Consider the following 22,889-nt stretch of genomic DNA (forward strand, 5'->3'; position numbering starts at 1 on the left):
TATAGCTATTGCTGTTTCACATTTATTAAGCTTATTATGCTTCTTAAGATAGTGGCACACCCAAGAGGGACTTAAATCAGATGCATGAGAAAAGGAATGTTCTTTAACACTGCAAAATTTCAAATCATTCAAGACTTTAAAGTTTTCAGATATACTCAGAAATAATTTAGTAGTGAAGACAACTTAGTAATATAGAAACTGAGTTACTGTTACTGTTCTATGTTTTTTGTGAATGAATATAGAAGTAATATTTTTAAGATTGAAGAGGGATTTAAAAAATAAATTAACCAATATCTATAATTCAGTTTATAGACTAGAACTAAGACACATCTAACAGTGTGCTGGCATTAAAATCTTACAAATATCCAGTACTTCATACTCATATTTAATGTGTTCCTCCCTTTAAAGCAGGGGTCCCCAAACTTTTTATACAGGGGGCCAGTTCACTGTCCCTCAGACTGTTGGAGGGCCGGACTATTAAAAAAACGTGTGAACAAATCCCTATGCACACTGCACATACATTATTTAAAGTAAAAAACAAAATGGGAACAAATACAATATTTAATATTTATTCTTCCTCTTTCTCTCTCTCTCCCTTTCTCTCTGTCCTTCTGTCTTTCTAGTTCTCTCTCTTTCTCTCTGTCCTCTCTTTCTTTCTCTCTCTTCTCTCTTTCTCTCACTCACTCTCTTTATATCTCTCCCTCTCTCTCTCCCTCTCTCTGTCTCCTCCTTTCTCTCTCTCTCCCTTTCTATCTCTCCTCTTCCTTTTTCTCTCCATCTCTATCTTTCCCTCTTTCTCTCCCCCCTCTCTCTTTCTTTCTCTCACTCACTCTCTTTCTCTCTCCCTCTTTCTTTCTGTCCCTCTCTTTCTTTTTCTCGGTCCCTCTCTTTCTTTCTCTCTGTCCCTCTCTTTCTCTCTGTCCCTCTCTATCTTTCTCTCTGTCCCTCTTTCTTTCTCTCTGTCCCTCTCTTTCTTACTCTCTGTCCCTCTTTCTTTCTTTCTCTCTGTCTCTTCCTTTCTCTCTGTCCCTCTCTTTCTCTCTGTCCCTCTTTTTCTTTCTCTCTGTCCCTCTCTTTCTTACTCTCTGTCCCTCTCTTTCTTACTCTCTGTCCCTCTTTCTTTCCCTCTGTCTCTTTCTTTCTCTGTCCCTCTCTTTCTTTCTCTCTGTCCCTCTTTCTTTCTCTCTCTTATCTCTGTGTGTGGGGGAGGCGGCTGCTTGAAAACCCCTGACCTCCATCGCCTCCCCCCCCACGGCACAAGGCGAGCACACCTCGCCGCTGACACAGGCGGCGGGGACTGCCCTGTCCCCCCTGCGCAAAACTACGCAGCCCCAGATCACTCGCTTCTCCAGCCAGCAAAGCCTACTGCCCGGCTTTGCTGGCTGATGCAGGAAAGGAAAGCGTCACATTTTAAAAGCACGCCACTTTCTGGGACTGCGGCGCCGTGGTGGCCTTCAAGCGCGGCCCTTCGCGGCGCCCCACCACCCGTTCCTGCAGGAAGAGATCGGGCACTTTACCGGGAGGTGGAGGCGGCGTGGGGCCGGACGCTGGGTGCCGGGGAGGGCGAAGGAGTGGACGCGCCTCTCAGCTGCAGAGCGGAACGGGGGTGGAGAACAGCGGCGGAGTCCGGCATTGGGGGCCTGGGGCCATGCGGGACCGCTCATCCAGGCTTGCCGGTCCACGCGCGCCTGAATGAGCGGTCCCGCATGGCCCCAGCGCCGGACTCCGCCGCTGATCTCCACCCCCGTTCCGCTCTGCAGCTGAAAGGCGCGTCCACTCCTTCGCCCTCCCCGGCACCCAGCCGCCTCCACCTCCCGGTAAAGTGCCCGATCTCTTCCTGCAGGAACGGGTGGTGGGGCGCCGCGAAGGGCCACGCTTGAAGGCCACCACGGCGCCGCAGTCCCAGAAAGTGGCATGCTTTTTAAATGTGACGCTTTCCTTTCCTGCATCAGCCAGCAAAGCCGGGCAGTCGGCTTTGCTGGCTGGAGAAGCGAGCGATCTGGGGCTGCGTAGTTTTGCGCAGGGGGGACAGGGGGACAGGGCAGTCCCTGCCGCCTGTGTCAGCGGCGAGGTGTGCTCGCCTTGTGCTGTGGGGGGGAGGCGATGGAGGTCAGGGGTTTTCAAGCAGCCGCCTCCCCCCCACACACAAACTTAGCCATGGTGCACTTAGCTGTGATTTTCAGTGGACAGTTTTTCAATTGCCAATCGCCTTTTCATGAATTTCGCGTCCACTCACCGCGGAGGAGGAGGGGAGGAGGAGGTGGAGAGGCAAGGGGGCGGGGAGGAAAGCGGGCCTGCAATTGGCCAATTTCTTTCTCGCCTTTAGGGAGAGGAACTGTTGCTGCTCTGCCATAGGGCAGCAACAGTTTCTCTCCCTAAAGGCGACAAAGGAAGGGGCCAATTGCAGGGCCGCTTTCTTCCCCGCCCCCTTGCCTCTCCACCTTCTCCTCGCTGAGCAGCTGACCGCGGTGAGTTGACAGGAGATTCGGGAGCTTATTTTATCGACCAGTAAAATCTCGTGAGCTTGCCACGGGCCGGTTAAAAGACCTCGTTGGGCCGCATCCGGCCCGCGGGCCGGAGTTTGAGGACCGCTGCTTTAAAGCAATTATTCCACAGTACCAATCCACTTTCATAATCACAACTTAACAGAAATAGCAGATGTATATTTATATATTTCTTATGGAAATCCAAGTTACAGGTATTTGGCAGATTTGAAATACTTTATTTGAAATTATTGTTCAAGATATATAGTAACAGAAATATGAGATGTATAAGCTTTTAGTTTTTAATTTCTGTGAACAGGGGTTGTCTCCTGGTGTGAAATATGTCCTAAGATAATAACCCATCAGTTCAGAAAATAATAGATTTTAGAATTCAGAAGCCTGAAGAGATCATTTATTACCTTACTATAATACACAACATAACAGATAGAATCATTGCCCCTTTGTTCTTCATTTCCTATCTTGCATTCATTGGTTACATTGTAAGAGCGTTTTGTTTTGTTTTGTTTTGTTTTGTTTAATTTTTGTGTGTATTTTCTGTCTTGTCTACAAAAGTAAAAAGAAAAAAAAATCTGCAATAAAATAGAAGCTAATTTTTGTTAAATTAGCTGGGTATGGTATTTCTGTAAGAAAGCAGGAGAACAAGAAGTGCAATTTCTGACTTCCCCATGGTCTGCTCAAACATTGAACATGACCCCAATGCAACCTTCTTTCCTATAAGGTGCCTATGCATTTTGCATTCATTTTTCATTTAATTTCACTGCTGCTTTTTCTCTGCGCTTATCATTATTCTATCATTATTCTGCTCCATTATTTCTAGTCTACTCAGGACAGTATGAGAACACTTCTGGTCTGATTGAAACAATTTGATGTAAAGCTTATAAAAGTCTTCTGAATTTGAACCATTTTATGTATATTTTATCTCATTTTAAGTGTTTATCAAATGGCTCTGTTGATCAGACTAGGAAAAGTTGGCTAAATTGTCTTTTTTCCCTGAAATAAAAATAGTTGACTTTTTTGTTATGTGTTTAAATAACTTGGTAGTCTTAGAAGGTATAGTGTAGCAGAAAATCTCTGTTAGTGTTGCATTAATAGTAATATTACTAATATTAATTCTGTAAGAAGCACAAGAGAATATCTTACACCTCTGTATAGTTCATAAAATATAAGCTACATATCCTTACTATAAAAAACGTATTTCTGGGCAGCATCTTTACTAAATGAAACCCAGGGTAGAGAAATATTTGATACTACCATGCATTTCAAAAAAAGAAAAGAAAACTTCCAAATTAATCCTGTAATTTCAATTCTCATTTATCCATAGGAAAAAGTCTTCCTTTCTGTTTTCAACTATTGTAAAGGAACAGGATTTTATATACATCATAATATATCTCCTTTGCTGCTTCTGGGAATTTAAAGAATTAGTATAGCTCCCTAGTTTGTGTCTAAATATTCACATACTACATTACCGCAACATCAGCAGTAATAGGATTTTGTGCATTAGTAGTCATTTTCCTACTTGAGATCAGATAATATGAAGTGTTTGTATGCATTCTATGTACATGCATTGAAACTACATTACTTAAACCTACATAGAAGGCAATATTAGACACATCAATACAGGCAAGGAACAGATACTGTCTTTTCATTGTTCATTCTAATCCGAAATGTTCAGTGGTAATTTTCTTTTTTAAACGTATAATCAAACTAGTAGAATACTTTTCTGCTCCAAATTTCTTCTACTGAATGGTTTTTGTATATACTTGATTATCTAATTTACCATTCGTAAATGTAGGTTCATTGGGATAAAAAGACATTAAAAGTAAGAAAGGAAAGCTGCTTAAGGCTATATTCTGAGGATTTTATTGAAACTAGGGTTTTTTTCAATTTTATATACAATGCATATATTCTTCTGTGAAACAAAACATACATTACTCCCCAGATTACAAAAGTACAAGCTCGTTTCTTGGAATGAATGGTACATGTGGTTCATGAATAGCCTGCTGGGGGGGAAAGGAGAAAATAAAAGTGGCTAATTAAATACCTTTTTAAAAATGCAATAACATTAAGTTTACCAATACTAGGTTTACACTTTTAAAACATGAAACTTTAAAATGCTGCTAAAAACTACTTGCTGACTTTCAAGGGTTCATTGCCCATGGAAAATAAGGAATATAGGGATCATCCAATTTGTCAACTGATTTTGACTGCAAGTAAAATAGTGGCATTTTCAACAGCCTATAGCAGTGATAGCGAACTTGTTTTGGTTGGGTGCCAAAAGGGCACACATGTGCGTGATAGCGCTCATGCATGCTCATGCCCATAATGCAGTGATGGGCTCCTACGGGTACAGTCAGGTACGTTGTACCGGTAACAAAATTTGGAGAATTAAGAATTTTAAAAAATGAAGATAAAATATAAAATAAATCTGTATGTGAGGTTTTTCTGTTGCTTGTTCTACCTTAATTCCTTTCTCTGAAATTTCTTGTTTTTTTCTTCTGTTACTGGCTACCATGTAGAATACTTACAACTTTCCACATTGTGCATTTATACTTGCACTGTGTCTCTATTCTTCTGAGTCCTATGGGATTGGGTGGAATATAAGTCAATTAAATTAAATTAATTTTTTCTCTGGACCATATACTCCCTTTAAAGAAAAATTATTTCTTTTATTTGGCTGTTTTTAGTTGGGGTTTTTTTGTGGATGCAGGTAATTCACTTAGTGTAGTATTTACTAAGGCTGTATTACTATTACTATTATTATTTGTCTTCTCATCGTTCCTATCACCCATCTCCTCCCACTTATGACTGTATGACTGTAACTTGTTGCTTGTATCCTTATAATTTATATTAATATTGATTGCTTCCTGATTGTTTATTTGTACCCTATGACAATCACTAAATGTTGTACCTCATGATTCTTCACAAATGTATATTTTCTTTTATGTACACTGAGAGCATATGCACCATTGGGGATAATAAGGACTGTTATGCAATTCTTTTATCCCTAAATCAACATAAAGACATCTAAGCAGAGCTGATTGAAAATTAGATCATTTTCTTTGGTATGGCTACCTCACTAAAGATTTTGACCAATTCGCAAGAATCTTAAGACTCATTTGTGCCGCCAGGCTTGGGGCTATTAAATTCTTGCCCTCTGGGCGATGAATGTGCTGAGAGAAAGTTGATTGAATGGGAATGACTACTTTTTATGGCTTGGGTTTTTTAGATTTTATATTTAATTAATTGGATCTAAAATGTTATGCATTGTTTTATTATATGTTGTAAGCCACCCCGAGTCCTCAGAGAGGGGCAGCATAAAAATCCAATAAATAAATAAATAAAATAATATTTTTTTAAATAGTCATATTTCTTAATGGAACTGTTTCTGTATAGTTGAATAAGAGTTAGTATAATCAATCTCTATCCAGATATCCAGGCTGCTGCTCCACATCTTTCTCCTATTACATATTTTTGCTACAGGATTTTTTTTTTCATGTTTGTCTATAATGAAAAAATGAATGAATAATGAATACGGATAATATGTTTTGTGACATTTCTCAAGCAAGTAATTTTGAGAAGATATTTCTATGATGAAACCGCAAATAATAATGCACCATTCCTCTTAGTTCTAGAATATGAAGAACTGATTGACCAGAATTGCTGGATTTTAGCAGTTACCCAATAATTGGTTATCTCTACTTTTAGCTAAAAATATCAGCAATATTTTTAGAGTTCATTTTTACCACACTCTGAACAAGAATAAATAATTTCTCACTCTTTCCCAAGAAAATTGCCTGCAGAACTTTGGGAACATATAGTGTAAAATAATGTATTGTTATACGTATCATTTAGAGTTGACCAAACATGACATCGATATATCAATATTACCTCCAATAAATTTGGGGAGTGAGAATTTCAGCAGCTTTTTAAAAATGCATGTAAGATATTTCTGTTTTCGGCACTTTTTTGCCCAAGCCTATTCTATTAAAAAAGTTTATTAGATGGCAATACTACCTGACCTCGGATCATCTCAAAAAGTTAACTAGTGATTCTCCTGGTTAATATATGTACCATGATATTTTTAAACAAAAAACAATATAGTCTAGACTGAAGACTGATAGGACATGACAGAAGAGGATGGTTTTGATATTTCCATTTAAAAATTATTTTTAAAACTATTGTATATTATAGTCTGTTTTCCCACAATTCCAAACCTGATAGGTGGATTGGACATTGTCAAGAAATCTATGTATGAAGTGGCAAAAGTTATTTTTACATGTTCAGAAGTATAAAAACAAATAATAGATAACATTATCAAAATATGGAACAAATGGAAACCAGATTACTTAAAGACCTTAATTTGGAGCAAGCCTGAGAAAGATATAAAAGAATTGAACAATGATTGAAATGTAAATAAAACTCTCATTTGATAGTCATTGGCATTCTTTCATAATGACTTCATATTTTTGTTGAAATAAATATGCTTTTATGAGCTGCTGTGACCTACAAAATATATTCTTGCAGTATTTTGTTTTGCCAGCTAGAGGTTCCTGACAGAAGTCAACAGGAGACTAGATTGGCTTATAGAACATTTATCTTTATCTTATCATGTAAGAAATTTATTTTCTTATTCTTGAGCTCATGAGGCTTTCATAATATAGGAAATATTTATCTAGTTGGTGGTATAAGCTATACACTGTTTCTCTAGATATGTAAGGTTTTACATGTTCTTTAGAAAATGTTTCCAATTAATTTGATTTAACAATTCTCTTAGAAAATCATGTTGGAAGCATTAACAGTATCAATCAACAATTATAATAACATTTTCTACATAGTACTTGATACTTGCAGCTAAAATATTTAATATCACGTTTAAAACTATTCCTATTTAAGAAGGATTAAGTAAATACAAAGGGAAATATAATAGATAACACATTAAGAAGGTAATATAAAGCATTTTACAAATTAGTTTGTGTAGATTTTAAATGTATGTTGTTGTTTTTTCCTGCAGGCATTTCCTATTCAAAACAGGAACAGGGACAACACCACTGTTCAGTACTGCAACACCGGGTTACACAATGGCATCTGGCTCAGTTTATTCCCCTCCTACACGACCACTACCTAGGAACACCTTATCAAGAAGTGCTTTTAAATTTAAGAAGTCTTCAAAGTACTGTAGCTGGAAATGTACAGCACTCTGTGCTGTTGGGGTGTCTGTGCTTCTGGCAATACTACTATCTTATTTTATAGGTAAGCTTTCCTTTTTATGTTCATTATAAACATGCATTCTCGTACTGCTGGAAGTAAAGATCTAGGTCTTAAAATAGAGAGTCAGCATCGCAGTTTAAAGATCACTTATTAGCAATTGCTGGAAACCATGTGAGTATTTTTATTAAAAAATTGTTTACATGGAATAGGAAATACCTGCATTTTATAAATATTTTCCTGCAAAAAATGGGATGTGAAATGTCATTTTAAAAAATTGAACTATAATTTAGGAATGTTTTTCTTTTATAAGTGTTGGCTATAATTCAGCCACCATGTTTATACTAAAAGTGTAGCATATTGGTTGTACATAAAATAATTTTCTTCTAGCAAAAAGCCTGCATATCTTTACTTTTAAAAATGTCACCTACACGTGAATAATGAAAAGCATTGCTTAATTCTTGTTTCTTTTTCCCATGCTATAAAGCATTATTTCACTGAATAAGTTACTCATGATTGCTTATATTGTACAGTTGAGCATATACTGTGTTAGTTAATTGTAAAATGCAGTGATCCAACTATCAATTAGTTCATTATATCATAGTATAATGGCAGATACTGTGATTATTACATAAACAGTAAAAGAGTGAAATGTCAGGTTTTACTGGCATAAGTGAAATGTTTCTGAACCCCAAATAAAATATTCTGTTAAGATAAGCCCTAAACTTTCTGAAATGTTAAAACTTTGTGTTAAAATGCATTTCTTAAATTTAAGCTCAGTCTAAAGCACCAGCTGAATAAAATATTTGAACTTAGACCCTTGCTGAAGCCACTGAGAATAATGTTAAAGTAATAAAATAACATAAAAATAGTTCTTCAGCAGTTGAAGAAATTTGCTTTCCTTACTGTTTGAATATGATTGCCTGAGGTTATTGCCACACACACACACACATTACCAAAGAGAATTAAAATAATTGCAATTGACTGATTGTGATTCATGATAATTTGATGCAGTATATGGCAATACTGGTAAGATGTTTAATAGACTCAAGACTTTTTGGTTCAAAGTATTAGACAAATTGAATTAGACAATTAGATAACTCTGCATGTGCAGAATCAAAAAAACCGTTGAAAACACCAAAATTTTGTGGTTCTACTCCCCCTCCCCACCTGCATGACCCCCACCCATGTGATCCCCACCCGCCTGCCCATGCTACCCGCCCACCCAGAGGCATCCCGGCAAGCAAAGGTGAGTGTAGCCCTTCACTGACCAAATCGACTGTTCATCCTTGGTTCTGGGGGGAAGAACCTGCCCTCCTCCGAACATTTTCGCAATTTGGATGTCCTCCTGGACTCACAGCTAAGATTAGACCAACATTTGACAGCTGTAGCTAGGGGGACCTTGGCACAGGTTTGCCAATTATGACCCTACTTGTATCAGGAGGCTCTTCTCACAGTCACTCATGCTCTTGTCCAGAATGCAACTGCGCAAGTTGTCATGGGTACACCTAGGTACACCCACATCACACCAATCCTCGGTGAACTGCACTGGTTCCCATTTGGTCTCCAGATGCAATTCAAGGTGTTTGTCATTACCTTTAAAGCCCTACATGGCTTAGGGCTTGACTATCTTTGAGACCGAGTTCTACCATATAGATCCCAGAGGCCCACAGAGTTGTTCTTCTCCGGGTCCCATCAGCTGAACAGTGTCAAATGACAGGTCTGCGGGGGAGGGTCTTCTCTGTGGCTGCCCTGGCTCTCTGGAACCAGTTACCTCCTGGGATCCAGACTACCTCCACGCTATTGGCCTTCTGGAAAGCAGTAAAGACCTGGATCTTACGATAGACCTGGGGCCGCTGATCTTATGGTGGTATCCAACGACATCCAGCCATGAGCAGTATGCAGGGGCCTAACTGTGAATTTTAAACTTTTTAAAACTGTTTTTAGAGGATTTGTATTATTATTGATGTTTTATATTTCTGCCCAGAGTCCCCAGGGAGTTGAGCGGCATAGAAAATGAATGAATGAATGATAATACAAAAATACATACACACACATACATACATACATACATACATACATACACACATACATAAGTTGGACATAAAAAGAATTTGTCTGCAGTGCATAAGCTCTCAGTGTATATACAAACAGCAAAGTGATAAGGCATAGATCATAGATGTTATGTTTTAGTTAGTTATATAGTCCATCCTTATTCAAATTCTTGACCTTGCAGAGCTTCAGGTAATCTATCTATATACAGTGGAACCTCAAGATACGAACCCCTCATCTTACGAACAACTCGTGATACGAACCCGGGGTTCAGAAAAATTTTGCCTCTTCTTACAAACTTTTTTCGTGTTACGAACGCCAAACCCGAACTTCCGGGTTCGGCGTTCGGAGGCTCCTGGGAAGCCGCCTGGCTGTTTTAAAAGGTGACCACCGGGCTGGGGGGCTTCCCAGCACCACCCCGAACCCGGAAGTTCGGCAAAAGTTCGGGGTTCGGGAGGTTGTTGGGAAGCCCCACCAGCCTGGCTGTCACCTTTTAAAACAGCCGGGCGGCTTTCCAGGAGCCTCCCGAAGCCAAACGCCAAACCCGAACTTCCGCGTTCGGCGTTTGGAGGCTCCTGGGAAGCCACCCGGCTGTTTTAAAAGGTGACAGCTGGGCTGGGGGGCTTCCCAGCAGCCTCCCGAACCCCGAACTTTTGCCAAACTTCCGGGTTCAGGGTTCGGGAGGCTGCTGGGAAGCCCCCCAGCCCGGCTGTCACCTTTTAAAACATTCGGGGGGGGCTTCCCAGCAGCCTCCCAACGCCGAACCCGGAAGTTCGGGTTTGGCATTTGGCTTCGGGAGGTTGCTGGGGTGGGGGGTGTCAGTCCGACCCTCCTGTCTCCCCCCCAGAGTCAAAAACCCAAAGGTCCCCACCACAGCACCCGCTGCAGGAGACTTAAGCCTCCCGATCCTCCTCGCCCGTGGCCGGCAGAATTGCCTCCTGAGCGCTCTTGAGCGGCGGGAGGTGAATAGCTGGGGTGGGGGGGTTGTCGGGACACCCCCCACCCCAGCACCCATCCCACCGGCCAAGAGCACTCGGGCAGCAGCTTCTGCCAGACACGGGCAGGGAGAATCAGGAGGCTCCTTTGACGGCTGGGGGCTGCCTGGCTTTGTGTTTATGGCCGGGGGGGAGGGAGTTAGGAAGGTCCTACTTCTCCCCTCTCCCAGCCAAAAAGGCAAAGCCGGGCAGCCCCCAGCCGCCGAAGGAGGCTTAACCCCACCCCTCTGTCCCACCCATCGCCCGTATCCAGCAGAAGCTGCCACCCGAGCGCACAGGAGGCTCCTTTGGCAGCTGGGGCTGCCTGGCTTTGTGTTTTTGGCTGGGGGGGAGGGAGTTAGGAGCCACACCAGGCTCCAAGGCAGCGCAAAGCTCTCCCCGCCTGCTCTGCGGTCGGAAGGCTCCTTGGGGAAGGTGGCCGCAGAGGAGGCAGGGAGAACTTTGTGCCACTTCGGAGCCCGGAGGAGGAAGAGGAGGAGAAACCACAGCCACCGCTGTGTCCACACTTTCCTTCGGAGCCCGGCACAAAGCTAACCCCGCCCCCTGTGCAGCCAGAAGGCTCCTTTGGGAAGGCGGCCGCAGGAGGAGGAGGTGGAGAGGCAGGATAACTTTGCGCCGCTTCGGAGCCCGTTTCTTTCCTGCTGCCACTATCTCATTGAAGGTTTTCCCGACGAAGCGCTGCGCTGGGCTCCAAAGTGCCGCAAAGTTCTCCCTGCCTCCTCTGCGGCCACCTTCCCCAAGGAGCCTCCTAACCGCAGAGCAGGCAGGGAGAGCTTTGCGCCGCTTTGGAGCCTGGTGTGGCTTTGAAGAAAACGTTGGCTGCAGCGGCAGTGACAGCTGCGGCTTCTCCTCCTTTTCCTCCTCCGGGCTCCGAAGTGGCACAAAGCTCTCCCTGCTTCCTCTGCAGATGGGAGGATCCTTGGGGAAGGCGGCCGCAGGAGGAGGAAGAGGAGGATAAGCTGCAGCAGCCCCCGCCGCTGCAGCCCCCCTTTTCTTCGGAGCCACCTGGGCTTTGAAGCAGCGCAAACGTATCCTTGCCTCCTCTGTGAATGGGAGGCTTCTTGGGGAAAGTGGCCACAGGAGGTGGAGGAGGAAGAGGAGGAGAAGCCGCAGCTGTCACTGTCGCTGCAGCCAACGTGGCCAGCAGAAGAGGGGCAGGGAGCCGGGCAAGAGTGATCTTCTGCTGGCCATGGGCGAAGGGCGGGGAAGCCTCTTGCACCAGCTGCTACAGCCGCCGGCTTCCCCGCCCTTCGTCCAGAAGATCGCTCCACTCGGTCGGCGGCTCCGGAGAGGCAGGAGCCGGGCGCTGGCCTGCCTTTTGTCCCCCGCCGCCTCCCGCTGGCTGCGAGCGCTCTGCCAGGCGGCCAGGAGGCATTCAGGGCGAAGTGCATGGAGGAATGGGAAGCTGAAGCCACTGGCGTTTGAGCTTCCCATTCCTCCACGCCCTGAATGCCTCCTGGCTCAAGCGGGCGGCAGCAGACCGCCTTTGTGTTTTCGGCTCGGGGAGGAGGGAGTTAGGAAGGTCCTCCTGCTTCCCCCGAGCCGAAAACCCAAAGGCGGAAGCCTCCCGGTTGTTGTGACAGCCGGGCTGCGGGGCTTCCCAGCAGCCTCCCAAACCCCGAAATTTTGCCAAACTCCCCGGTTCGGGAGGCTGCTGTTTTAAAAGGTGACAGCCGGGCGGCAGCGTTTTTTTGCGGGGGGGGGGGGTTTCTTGTTGCACGGATTAATTGACTTTACATTGTTTCCTATGGGAAACAATGTTTCGTCTTACGAACCTCCCCCTGGAACCAATTAGGTTCGTATCTTGAGGTACCACTGTATAAGTGATATACCATCACACATCATCACATTTAAGAACCATAAGGCTTACAAACTTGAAACTTGGCACGTATGCTTATCTTGGCTTCTAGGTGCTCACTAAGAAAGGATTTTTCAAAATGACCATCAGATCATTAGTATTTTTTATACAGTATATAAGAATATATACATGCTAAGCAGTTAGACGTTCTATTCCCCCTCCCCACCTGAAAAGAACCCCTTCACTAAATCAGGCATGGGCATGGCCAGCGTATGACTCATCCAGCCTGCAGGCTGGGAATTTAGACATTCTACTTCACCTCCCCACCTGAAAAAAACTTTGTTGTAACTGCCAGTTGCCTTATTTTATTTTATTTATTTTATTTTATTTATTTTATTTATTTATTTATTTTTATTTATTTATTTATGCCGCCCCTCTCCGTAGACTTGTGGCAACTAACAACAGTAATAAAACAACATATAACAAATCTAATATTTAAAATAACTAAAAACACTTATTAAAAACCAAACATACACACAAATATACCATGCATAAATTGTATAGGCCAGGGGGGAATGAATATCTCAATTCCCCCATGCCTGAGGACAGAGGTGGGTTTTGAGGAGCTTACGAAAGGCAAGGAGGGTGTGGGCAATTCTGATCTCTGGGGGGAGCTGATTCCAGAGGGTCGGGGCCGCCACAGAGAAGGCTCTTCCCCTGGGTCCCGCCAAGTGGCATTGTTTAGTCGACGGGACCCGGAGAAGGCCAACTCTGTGGGACCTAACTGGTCGCTGGAATTCGTGCGGCAGAAGGCGGCCCCTTATATTAACACGCTCTGATGCTAAGGAGTTACATATTCTACATAAATGTTCAAGTGTCAAAGTATTAAACCCAATTGTAAATACTCATTAATTTTCAAGCTTTAACTGTCAATTTATCAAGCCTGATCACATAGTTTTGTAGCAAAGCCACTAGCGTAATTATTTACATAAAATATGTCACAGTACATTTCGCCACCTTTAAGCGCCAATAATGTCAGACATTGAATATCTAAATATGCTGTTATAATGTCCTTTGATATACTTAGAAACTGAAGTATAGTTGATTAAAACTGATCTAAATTTTAATCACATTGGTTTAACTAAATTATTGTTTTAAATAAATAATGTTATTAAGTTAAGGTATATTGTAAGTTAAAAGTTTCCTATTAACTTCAATACATCAAAAAGATATTGACAAAATTGAACGGGTCCAAAGACGAGCTACAAGAATGGTGGATGGTCTTAAGCATAAAACGTATCAGGAAAGACTTCATGAACTCAATCTGTATAGTCTGGAGGACAGAAGGAAAAGGGTGGACATGATCGAAACATTTAAATATGTCAAAGGGTTAAATAGGGTTCAAGAGGGAAGTGTTTTTAATAGGAAAGTGAACACAAGAACAAGGGGACACAATCTGAAGTTAGTTGGGGGAAAGATCAAAAGCAACATGAGAAAATATTATTTTACTGAAAGAGTAGTAGATCCCTGGAACAAACTTCCAGCAGACGTGGTTGGTAAATCCACAGTAACTGAATTTAAACATGCCTGGGATAAACATATATCCATCCTAAGATAAAATACAAAAAATAGTATAAGGGCAGACTAGATGGATCATGAGGTCTTTTTATGCCGTCAGTCTTCTATGTTTCTAACTTTGAGGCATTTAAATACATTCAATTGTGCCTATTTAATGCTCCTTTTTTTCAACTTCAGTTTGAAAACATATAAGACTGACCATAAGTTTGTCTTAAATTTTGATACTACACCAAGTTTTATAAGCAGTTAAAAGGGGTGGAGATAAGGGTTGCTTAGTCTCTATAGTTCATAATGCCTTTTGTTTCATACTTGGCATTGTGTTAAGCATACGTTTTGCTGTAAATATACATTAAATCTGTAATTTTTCTTCAGCAAAGAAATTTTATTTTCTTTGAAATAAAAACAATAAAAAAGCTGCATATTTTCAAAAGGAAAGAAACCTGTTAAGTCCTGGTTCTTGGCTTCTAATTATTTATATTATCTAGGGCTCCTAACCTTTATTGAACAGATGTTTCCAACCTTCTATATTTTGGAAGGACAAGTCTTAAACTTGTGGAGTGCTCATTGATATTCATAAATGTACTCTGTTACTTTTCTGCATAATTGTCCTACATAATATCTGTAACAGTCCTTACATTGTATGTTGTTGGTATGGAATGTTGTAGATGACTCCTGGAGGTGTGGTTTTTTTCCCTTTTTGGGGCTACATGATCTTTTGGTTTACTTAAGAAGTTTTGGAGGGCTTTAGTTGGTGTGTGTGCTACAATGATGCCTTGCAGTTGTCGTCTATTGGTGGTTTCTGATAAGTTTTTATGTAAAAATTTGTTTGTTGTTTCTGATATGTATTCATACTAGCAGTTAGAAGACATGATGAAAATTCCTTAATCTGAGCAGACTGAATTATAGTTTCAACTGGTAAATGGCACATCCAAGAGCAAGTAAATCCAAAATGCTAGGGAATTCCTGGAAGGATGGCATTCAGAGAAATCAGCCATTAGTAGACATTTGGAGATAAATCACATTTACATACTATTTTAAAGAGAGAACAGTTTTGTTTTGTTTGTTTTAAAGCTAAGAGGAAAGCAAAAAGACCAGACTATACCTCTTCCAGCAACCAACATAGATAAACAATGAGCAAAGAACAATAGCCTAAATTTATTTATTTATTTATTTATTTATTATTTGGATTTGTATGCCGCCCCTCTCCGAAAACTCGGGGCGGCTCACAACAAGTGAAAAGACAATCCAATACATAATCCAATTTAATTAAAATATTATAAATTTAAGAAAAACCCCTATACTAACATACACACACACAAGCATACCATATATAAATTCAACGTGCCCAGGGGAAGATGTTTAGTTTCCCCATGCCTGACAGCAAAGGTGGGTTTTGAGGAGTTTACGGAAGGCAGGAAGAGTAGGGGCAGTTCTGATCTCCGGGGGGAGTTGGTTCCAGAGAGTCGGTGCCGCCACAGAGAAGGCTCTCCCCCTGGGGCCCGCCAACCGACATTGTTTAGTTGACGGGACCCGGAGAAGGCCCACTCTGTGGGACCTAATCGGTCGCTGGGATTCGTGCGACAGAAGGCGGTCTCGGAGATATTCTGGTCCAGTGCCATGAAGGGCTTTAAAGGTCATAACCAACACTTTGAATTGTGAATTGGGGAACTACGTATATAAGCAAGTAGCAATTCAGCAGCACTGATGTTATGTAGGCCAGTAATGAAATCTCAGAGCACCATAATCCACAATTCAAACCTTAGCTACATGTTTTTTGTCTTTTAATTATCTTTAAATTTTTGGAGTTTTAAAGCACTTCTTTTTTGTTACTTTAAAAAAAATAAACTTAACAATTTTTACAACTTTGGAATAATTTCCTTCTATTATTTTGTGCTATTTTGCTGCTGTTGGTGCCTCTGGAACTGTAGAATATGGTTCTGGGGTGCATATGCAGTTGTCTGAGATTTCCTGCTATGAGGAAACTATAAACAAATTGGATAATAAAAAGGTTAGATTCTTTAATCTGTTTTATCATTCCCAGTGGGAAATCAGTGAGAAACAAGCTTCTCTGGCATTTGTCAGGGCATATCTTCCCACGTGGTTACAGAATATTGTCACATTTGGAATATTGGAAATAGAAACACTATTATAACTAGATTCAGTCTATGCAGTGATTTAAATTTTGTTAGGCATGAGAAACTGTATATAAAAAGTCTCCGTACTTTACAATTCCTGTAAACATCTCTCCATGACAACCACAAGAGATTGCTTGTTCTCTTCAATTTATGAAAAATGTATATCTTACTTGACCTTAAATTTGATACAACTCTTTTCTTCATGTTATGAGAATATCCTCCATCTAAACTTTCAATTCACTTTTTGTATAAATTCCACAATAATGTTCTTCTTTTTCCTGGATATGAACATACTGCTTTCTAAGATATCCACTTTCAAATCATAGTATAAAAGTGTCTGCCCTACATTGCAGAATGTTTAAAATATATAACATTTTCTACTTAGCAAATTAGAGGGTATTATAGCTCTGGAGTCAACAGAAGGACCGTGTTATTTCTTCTGCTGAAAAAGATAGTTAATATTCCTGCTTATCAATTGTTTCTGATAGGCAGTGAAAAATACTAATGGAAGGAATAACATGCAATTTAATACATCTTGCCAAAAGTCTTCACTGTTACTGAGTTCTGTGCATAGTTAGCTGGCTTTTCAAAATCCAACAAGGAGGCAGTCAACACAGGCTGAACCAAGTCCAGAAGATGTAAACCAAGTCTTTGCAGAGACTCTTTTTTAATTTATGGAAGCAGTCTTCTATTGATCAGTGTATCAGAATATCCAACTATTTGGGCAATTGTCAGATTCCTTTCTTTGACAGTATACGATAATGGGATTAAGCATTGCATATTTTTAAACTACTCAAATATCTATCCATTTAGTTTCTGAATATGTTCCATTGGAATAATGAAATAACTAGGTTTTTTTTCAATATTTATCAAAGTATGCAAGGAAAATTTGATTGAAAAGCAATATTCTAAACTTGTCTTTTTAATAAATTACATTTTTTCAGAAGTAACCCTCAGTTCAGCTCACTGGGGAGATTTATCAGCTTTGATATGGCATTAACTTTTTCCATATTTCTTTTTGTCCATGCCACATGTTTTCTTTATCAATTGAAACTACAGTGGTACTTCTACCTACAAATGCCTTTATTTACGAACTTTTCTAGATAAGAACCAGGTGTTCAAGATTTTTTTTTGCCTCTTCTCAAGAACCATTTTCCACTTACAAACCCGAGCCTCCGAAACTGTAACTGGAAAAGACAAGGAGAAACCTCTGTGGGGCCTCTCTAAGAATCTCCTGGGAGGAAACAGGGCCTCCACCCTCCCTGTGGTGTCTCCAATCGCACACATTATTTGCCTTTACATTAATTCCTATGGGAAAAATTGCTTCTCCTTACAAACTTTTCTACTTAAGAACCTGGTCACGGAATGAATTAAGTTCGTAAGTAGAAGTACCACTGTATTCCAGTACAAGGAAGTCTACTTATCATTAATCAGAGATCGTGGCTTCAGTGATTTTGCTCTTCACCTGAAAGAAGAATATTCACATGATTGTTTTGTGCTTCTTTCAAATATATCAAAGCTCTACTGATTTTACATTAATTTTTGTCTCTAAAAGCAAATGCAGGTAGCTTTCATTGGAAATTTGCAATATTAGGACTATAAAATACCCATCATGATAAATCTGATCTTCCGTCACGATTCATTAATTTACTAATCATTCTTGTTCCATAGACCTGACATTTCTTCTCTAGCCACTCCTATTTTGCCATATCCATATAAATCTCAATCCTGCATAGCTTTTTCAAAATATTACTTCTGTCCTTTGATGACCTGTTCATCTGATGACTAGACACATACCATATGCATCTGTTCAATCTATTATGTTCCGCAGGGATGAGGTTGGGAAGGGGCAGGGTAGTAATTTGTTAGACTTTGGGTTAGAAGATGAATCTTTGGAAATCATATTGAATCAAGATATGGTAATACAAAACAAATAAGGCCAAGATGAATATAATTTCAGGCTTTGCATAGGATGAGAGAGATAACACTGAGTAACAATGTATGCAAGGAGCATGATCAACAATATATGAATACAAACCAATGTTCATGTAGCTGCAGAAAAAAGCAGTCCTAGGGTGCCTCAATAGAATCACAGTGTCAACATGATGAGAATCCTTGTTATTGTATCTTCTTTATTGTTCAGATCAGATCTAAATCATTTCATATCCGGGGCATAACATTTTAAGAAAAACGTTGACAAACTGAAGCATGCCCAGAGGAAAACACCAAGATGGTAAAAGTTCTGGAACAACAACAGCAAAATGTATGAGGAATGGTTGAAAGATTATCACTCTGGAAGCAAGTTGGACATCAGATAAATATATCCAATAAAAATTAAATAAATTGTATATGCTTATTTTAGTGTTCCTCTTGAATATCAGCTCGACCTGTAATAAAGCTATATTGTTATAAGCTCAGTATCTCTGGATGGTAAATTAAAGTCCCTGAGAACCATTAGCCTAGGGGTCTTTCTAAGCCAATTTTAAAATTTGCTAAATAAATAAATAAACAATATATTCATATACTATGATAATATATGAGCCAGCCAATCTGGTTTGCATCACTTAAACTTTTGCAGGGGAAGATTCTTCTTCAAGATAAACATACCTGGTTTTGGGGAGTGGCACAGCCACAGCTCCAGGAAAGAGGAAGTGGCCCAGGTGGGGCTGGGGAATCTATTGTCTCCAGCAGAGGAAGGCAAGACCAGGTAGAGGGCCAAACTCTTGTCCTCCAGAGGAGCCTCTGTGTCCCACTTAGGTCATGCAGAGGTACCCCAGAAGGTGGCGCTGGCTGTCCAGAGCTCTAGGTAGCAGAGGGCAAGCGCCCAGCCCGGCCTTTTGACTTCCCAGGGCACTGGGACCCCACAGACCAGGCCAGACCCACTTCCTCCTCAAGGCTTCTGCTGCTGTGCTCACTCTCCTTGGCCAGGTTGCTCATGGTGTGTGCAGGAGCAAAGTGCATGGGTCAGAAGGAGGCTCGCTCCCTCTCCACGTGAGCAGACCTAGCTTTGTAACAAAAGCATCTTTGACAATAGGAAGGGAGACCAATAGGAGAAGTCAGAAGGACGAGACAAGGAGATGGCAAAAGGGCAGCAGGACTACTCTCAGACCTTCCCTCCCTCTCATTATAATTTTCCTTCCTTCCTTCCTTCCTTCCTTCTTTTCTTTTTTCTTTTTCCTTCCCTCTCCATTTTCCTTTCATTCTTCTTCCTTGCCCGCTTTCCTTCTTTTTTCCTTTCTTGCTCTCCTTCCATCTTTCTTTCTTTATTTGTCTTTGTCTTTTCCCTGTTTCTTTCTCCTTTTCTTTTCCCACTTGGATGTTCAAATGCAAAAGGGGAAATATTTCTCGATGCCTCCTTGCCTAGTGATCAGAAGCCATTGTTTACTAGGAGTTTATTTTGTTAGCAGTCTGCCAATGGAAACAAGCTCAGCAGGAGCATGCACGGCCCTCTTGAGCTCCATTTTTGGCTGTGGCATCCTCCAGCACTCTGCCAGTCACCACCAGTTTGTAGATCAGCTCTTGGTTAGCCTGGGCACCATGGGCCAGTCCTTTGCTATTTCCAGGGTGCACTTCTAAAATGTGCACTTTCATTGCAAGGCAAACCGGCAGGCAAGGTAAATGGAACCCACCCCTGCTCCACACCCAATATTGTGAGTGTGAAACAATATCTCTGCTAAGGAAGGATGATCTGCAGGACCATATAAAAGGCCACTCTGAGGAATATTCTCAGTGGCAGTTAAAATCACTTGCATTTGCTCAGACATGGACTCTCATGGATGCATCTAGTTAAGGAGCACAATATGCAAGTAATCTGGAGCAGGTTTGGCTTTGTGACTCCTTAGGAGATGGACAGGTCCATTCATATTTTCATCTGGATATTTAAAACCACTCAGAAGATGACTTGGTTGAGTTTATGCAGTGTGATGTTAATGTCTTTGAGGGGATGGCCTCATCAATCTCCAGACAAATGCTAAATCCAACATTCCTGCAAAAGTAACGTTCAGTCAGTAGTTCAATGGAGTACAAAGGCTATCAAACCTGCCACTATTTAAAATTCTAAATAGAAATGGACCTTGTCTCCATTTGTTGAAAAAAATATATACTGCTCAAAAAAATAAAGGGAACACTCAATAACACATCTTAGATCTGAATGAATGAAATATTCTCATTGAATACTTTATTCTGTACAAAGTTGAATGTGCACAACAGCATGTGAAATTGATTGGCAATCAGTGTTAGTTCCTAAGTGGACAATTTGATTTCACAGAAGTTTGATTTACTTGGAGTTATATTGTGTTGTTTAAGTGTTCCCTTTATTTTTTTAGCAGTGCAGTTTATTAGAGATCTAGCATATTGCAGTAGTGCAAAGCCAGAACTGAAAATCATGTGCCAAAATCTCTTAAGTTCTACTTTTTCCCCTCCCTTAACTGTCTCTCATTGCTCCCACCAAGGTAAGTTATCTGGTTCAAGCAAGATGTTTTCCTAATGGAAAGTCCAAGTACAGTGATACCTCCAGATACGAGTTTAATTCGTTCCGGACCTGGGCTCTTAAGTCGAGCAGCTCTTATCTCGAACGACTTTTCCCCATAGGAATTAATGTAAATAATTTTAATTGGTTCCAGCCCTCAAAAAACTCACAAAGTTAGTCTAAATTATGCAGAAAGACATGTTTTTAATGAAGAAATGTACATGTACATATAAATGAATAATGAAGTTTCTTTCACTTAACTTGTAAACTTTCTTAAACTTTTAAATTTACATATGTTCAACTTCTCTGCCACCCAATCCTGTAGGACAGAGGTCCCCAACCCTTTTTGCACCAGGGACCGGCTTTAAGCGATCAAGAGAGGAATGGGTGAATGAATGGACGGAGGGTGGGAAGGAAGGAAGGAAAGAGGGAAGGGACAGGAACAGAGGAAGGAAGCAAGGAAACTTATGAAAGGGGAGAGTAAGAGAGGAATGAGTGAAGGGAGGGAGGGAGGGAAGAAGGTGGGAAGGAGAAAGAAAAGAAGAAATAGAGGAAGGGAAGGTAAAAGAGAGAAAGAAAAAGAGCAAGAAAGAAAGAAAGAAAGAAAGAAAGAAAGAAAGGGGGAAGGGACAGGAACAGGGGAAGGAAACAAGGAAACTTATGAAAGGGGAGAGTAAGAGAGGAATGAGTGAAGGGAGGGAGGGAGGGAAGAAGGTGGGAAGGAGAAAGAAAAGAAGAAATAGAGGAAGGGAAGGTAAAAGAGAGAAAGAAAAAGAGCAAGAAAGAAAGCTGCAAGCACCCCCCCGAGCCCCCCAGGCCGGCTGCAACCTTTTAAAACGCGCGCCGCTTCGCGGCTGTCTCCTGAAGCCGAACGCGGAAGTTAGCGTTTGGCTTCAGGAGACAGCTCCTTGGCGCTTGTATCTCGAATTTGGGCTTGTAAGTAGAACAAAAATATCTCTCCCCTCCCAGCTCTTATCTCGAGTTGCTCTTAAGTAGAGCAGCTCTTATGTCGGGGTTCCACTGTATAGTTTGGTAAGTTGCCCCTTCCTTCTTCCAGCTGGGTGACCATGAGGCAGCATGTCAAAAGAGATACAGTGTTCCCTCGATTTTGGCGAGGGATGCGTTCCGAGACCATCCGCGAAAATCGAATTTCCGCTAAGTAGAGATGCGGAAGTAAATACACCATTTTTGGCTATGAACAGTATCACAAGCCATCCCTTAAAACTTTAAAACCCTAAATTACCATTTCCCATTCCCTTAACAACCATTTACTGGTACTCACCAGTGAATAAGACACTTAGTGATCCTGATATTTATAAATATAATTATTTATTAACAATAATTATATTTTTTGTTATTTATTTGCAAAAATTATTAGTTTGGCGATGACATATGACGTCATCGGGCGGGGAAAAACATGGTATAGAAAAAAAACGTGAAGTATTTTTTTATTAATATTTTTTGAAAAACCATAGTACTGTATAGGCTATTCGTGAAGTTCGAACCCGTGAAAATCGAGGGAACACTGTACAGCATTTATTTTATTTCATAAAGCATTCCCTCCCCATTCATTCTCCCTCCCCATACTTCATGGCAGTCTGTCACTGCAGAATGGGACAACTCACAGTAGCCAGGTTGATTATTGCAGTCAAGTTTTCGCAACTAGTGGGCATGACTGGGTAAGCCTGACACCACTCATTGGACGCAGTTGACTTGGGATGGTTGGGTCGGCATGGAATAAGTTGCTCTAACTAAGTCGATGTGGGGACAACTCAGTGCCCCACAAGCTCCTCACCTCCCCAAACTGCTGGTAGCCAAGCTCATGCACATGTGCACACACATTGCTTTCCAAGTTTGGGGACTTTTATTCACAGGGGAAGGAGCGGTCCTTCTCCCCAAGCCCAAGCATGATTGATAGCTTGCCAGCACAGGTGTTGATTAAAGTCTCCCAAGCTTGGAATGAGAAGGAGGTATACTCAGCATGCCATAGGAGACATTATCCCAATTTTAGACATTGTTGGCACTTGGCCTGCTTCCCCATCTAATGCCCCCTCCCAGCAAAACAGGAAGCATGGAGTAGAAATTTTGCAGGAAGCAATTTTCTCTGAGTCCAACTTCTGCCTTGACAGGTCTGGAGAGAAGGAGGGGTTGGCA

General features: G+C 41.3%; 1 protein-coding gene across 1 annotated transcript in view; it reads left to right on the plus strand.

Moving 5' to 3' along the window:
- TENM3 (teneurin transmembrane protein 3) overlaps positions 1–22,889 on the plus strand; it is a 1,937,374-nt gene that overhangs the window by 1,768,906 nt on the left and 145,579 nt on the right. The window contains exon 14 of the mRNA XM_070757504.1: positions 7,516–7,754. Within this exon, the coding sequence (XP_070613605.1) occupies positions 7,516–7,754 (239 nt within the window). The remainder of the gene's footprint in view (positions 1–7,515; positions 7,755–22,889) is intronic.

The sequence above is a fragment of the Erythrolamprus reginae genome, chromosome 7 (genome assembly GCF_031021105.1).
Source record: "Erythrolamprus reginae isolate rEryReg1 chromosome 7, rEryReg1.hap1, whole genome shotgun sequence".
Lineage (NCBI taxonomy): Eukaryota > Metazoa > Chordata > Lepidosauria > Squamata > Dipsadidae > Erythrolamprus > Erythrolamprus reginae.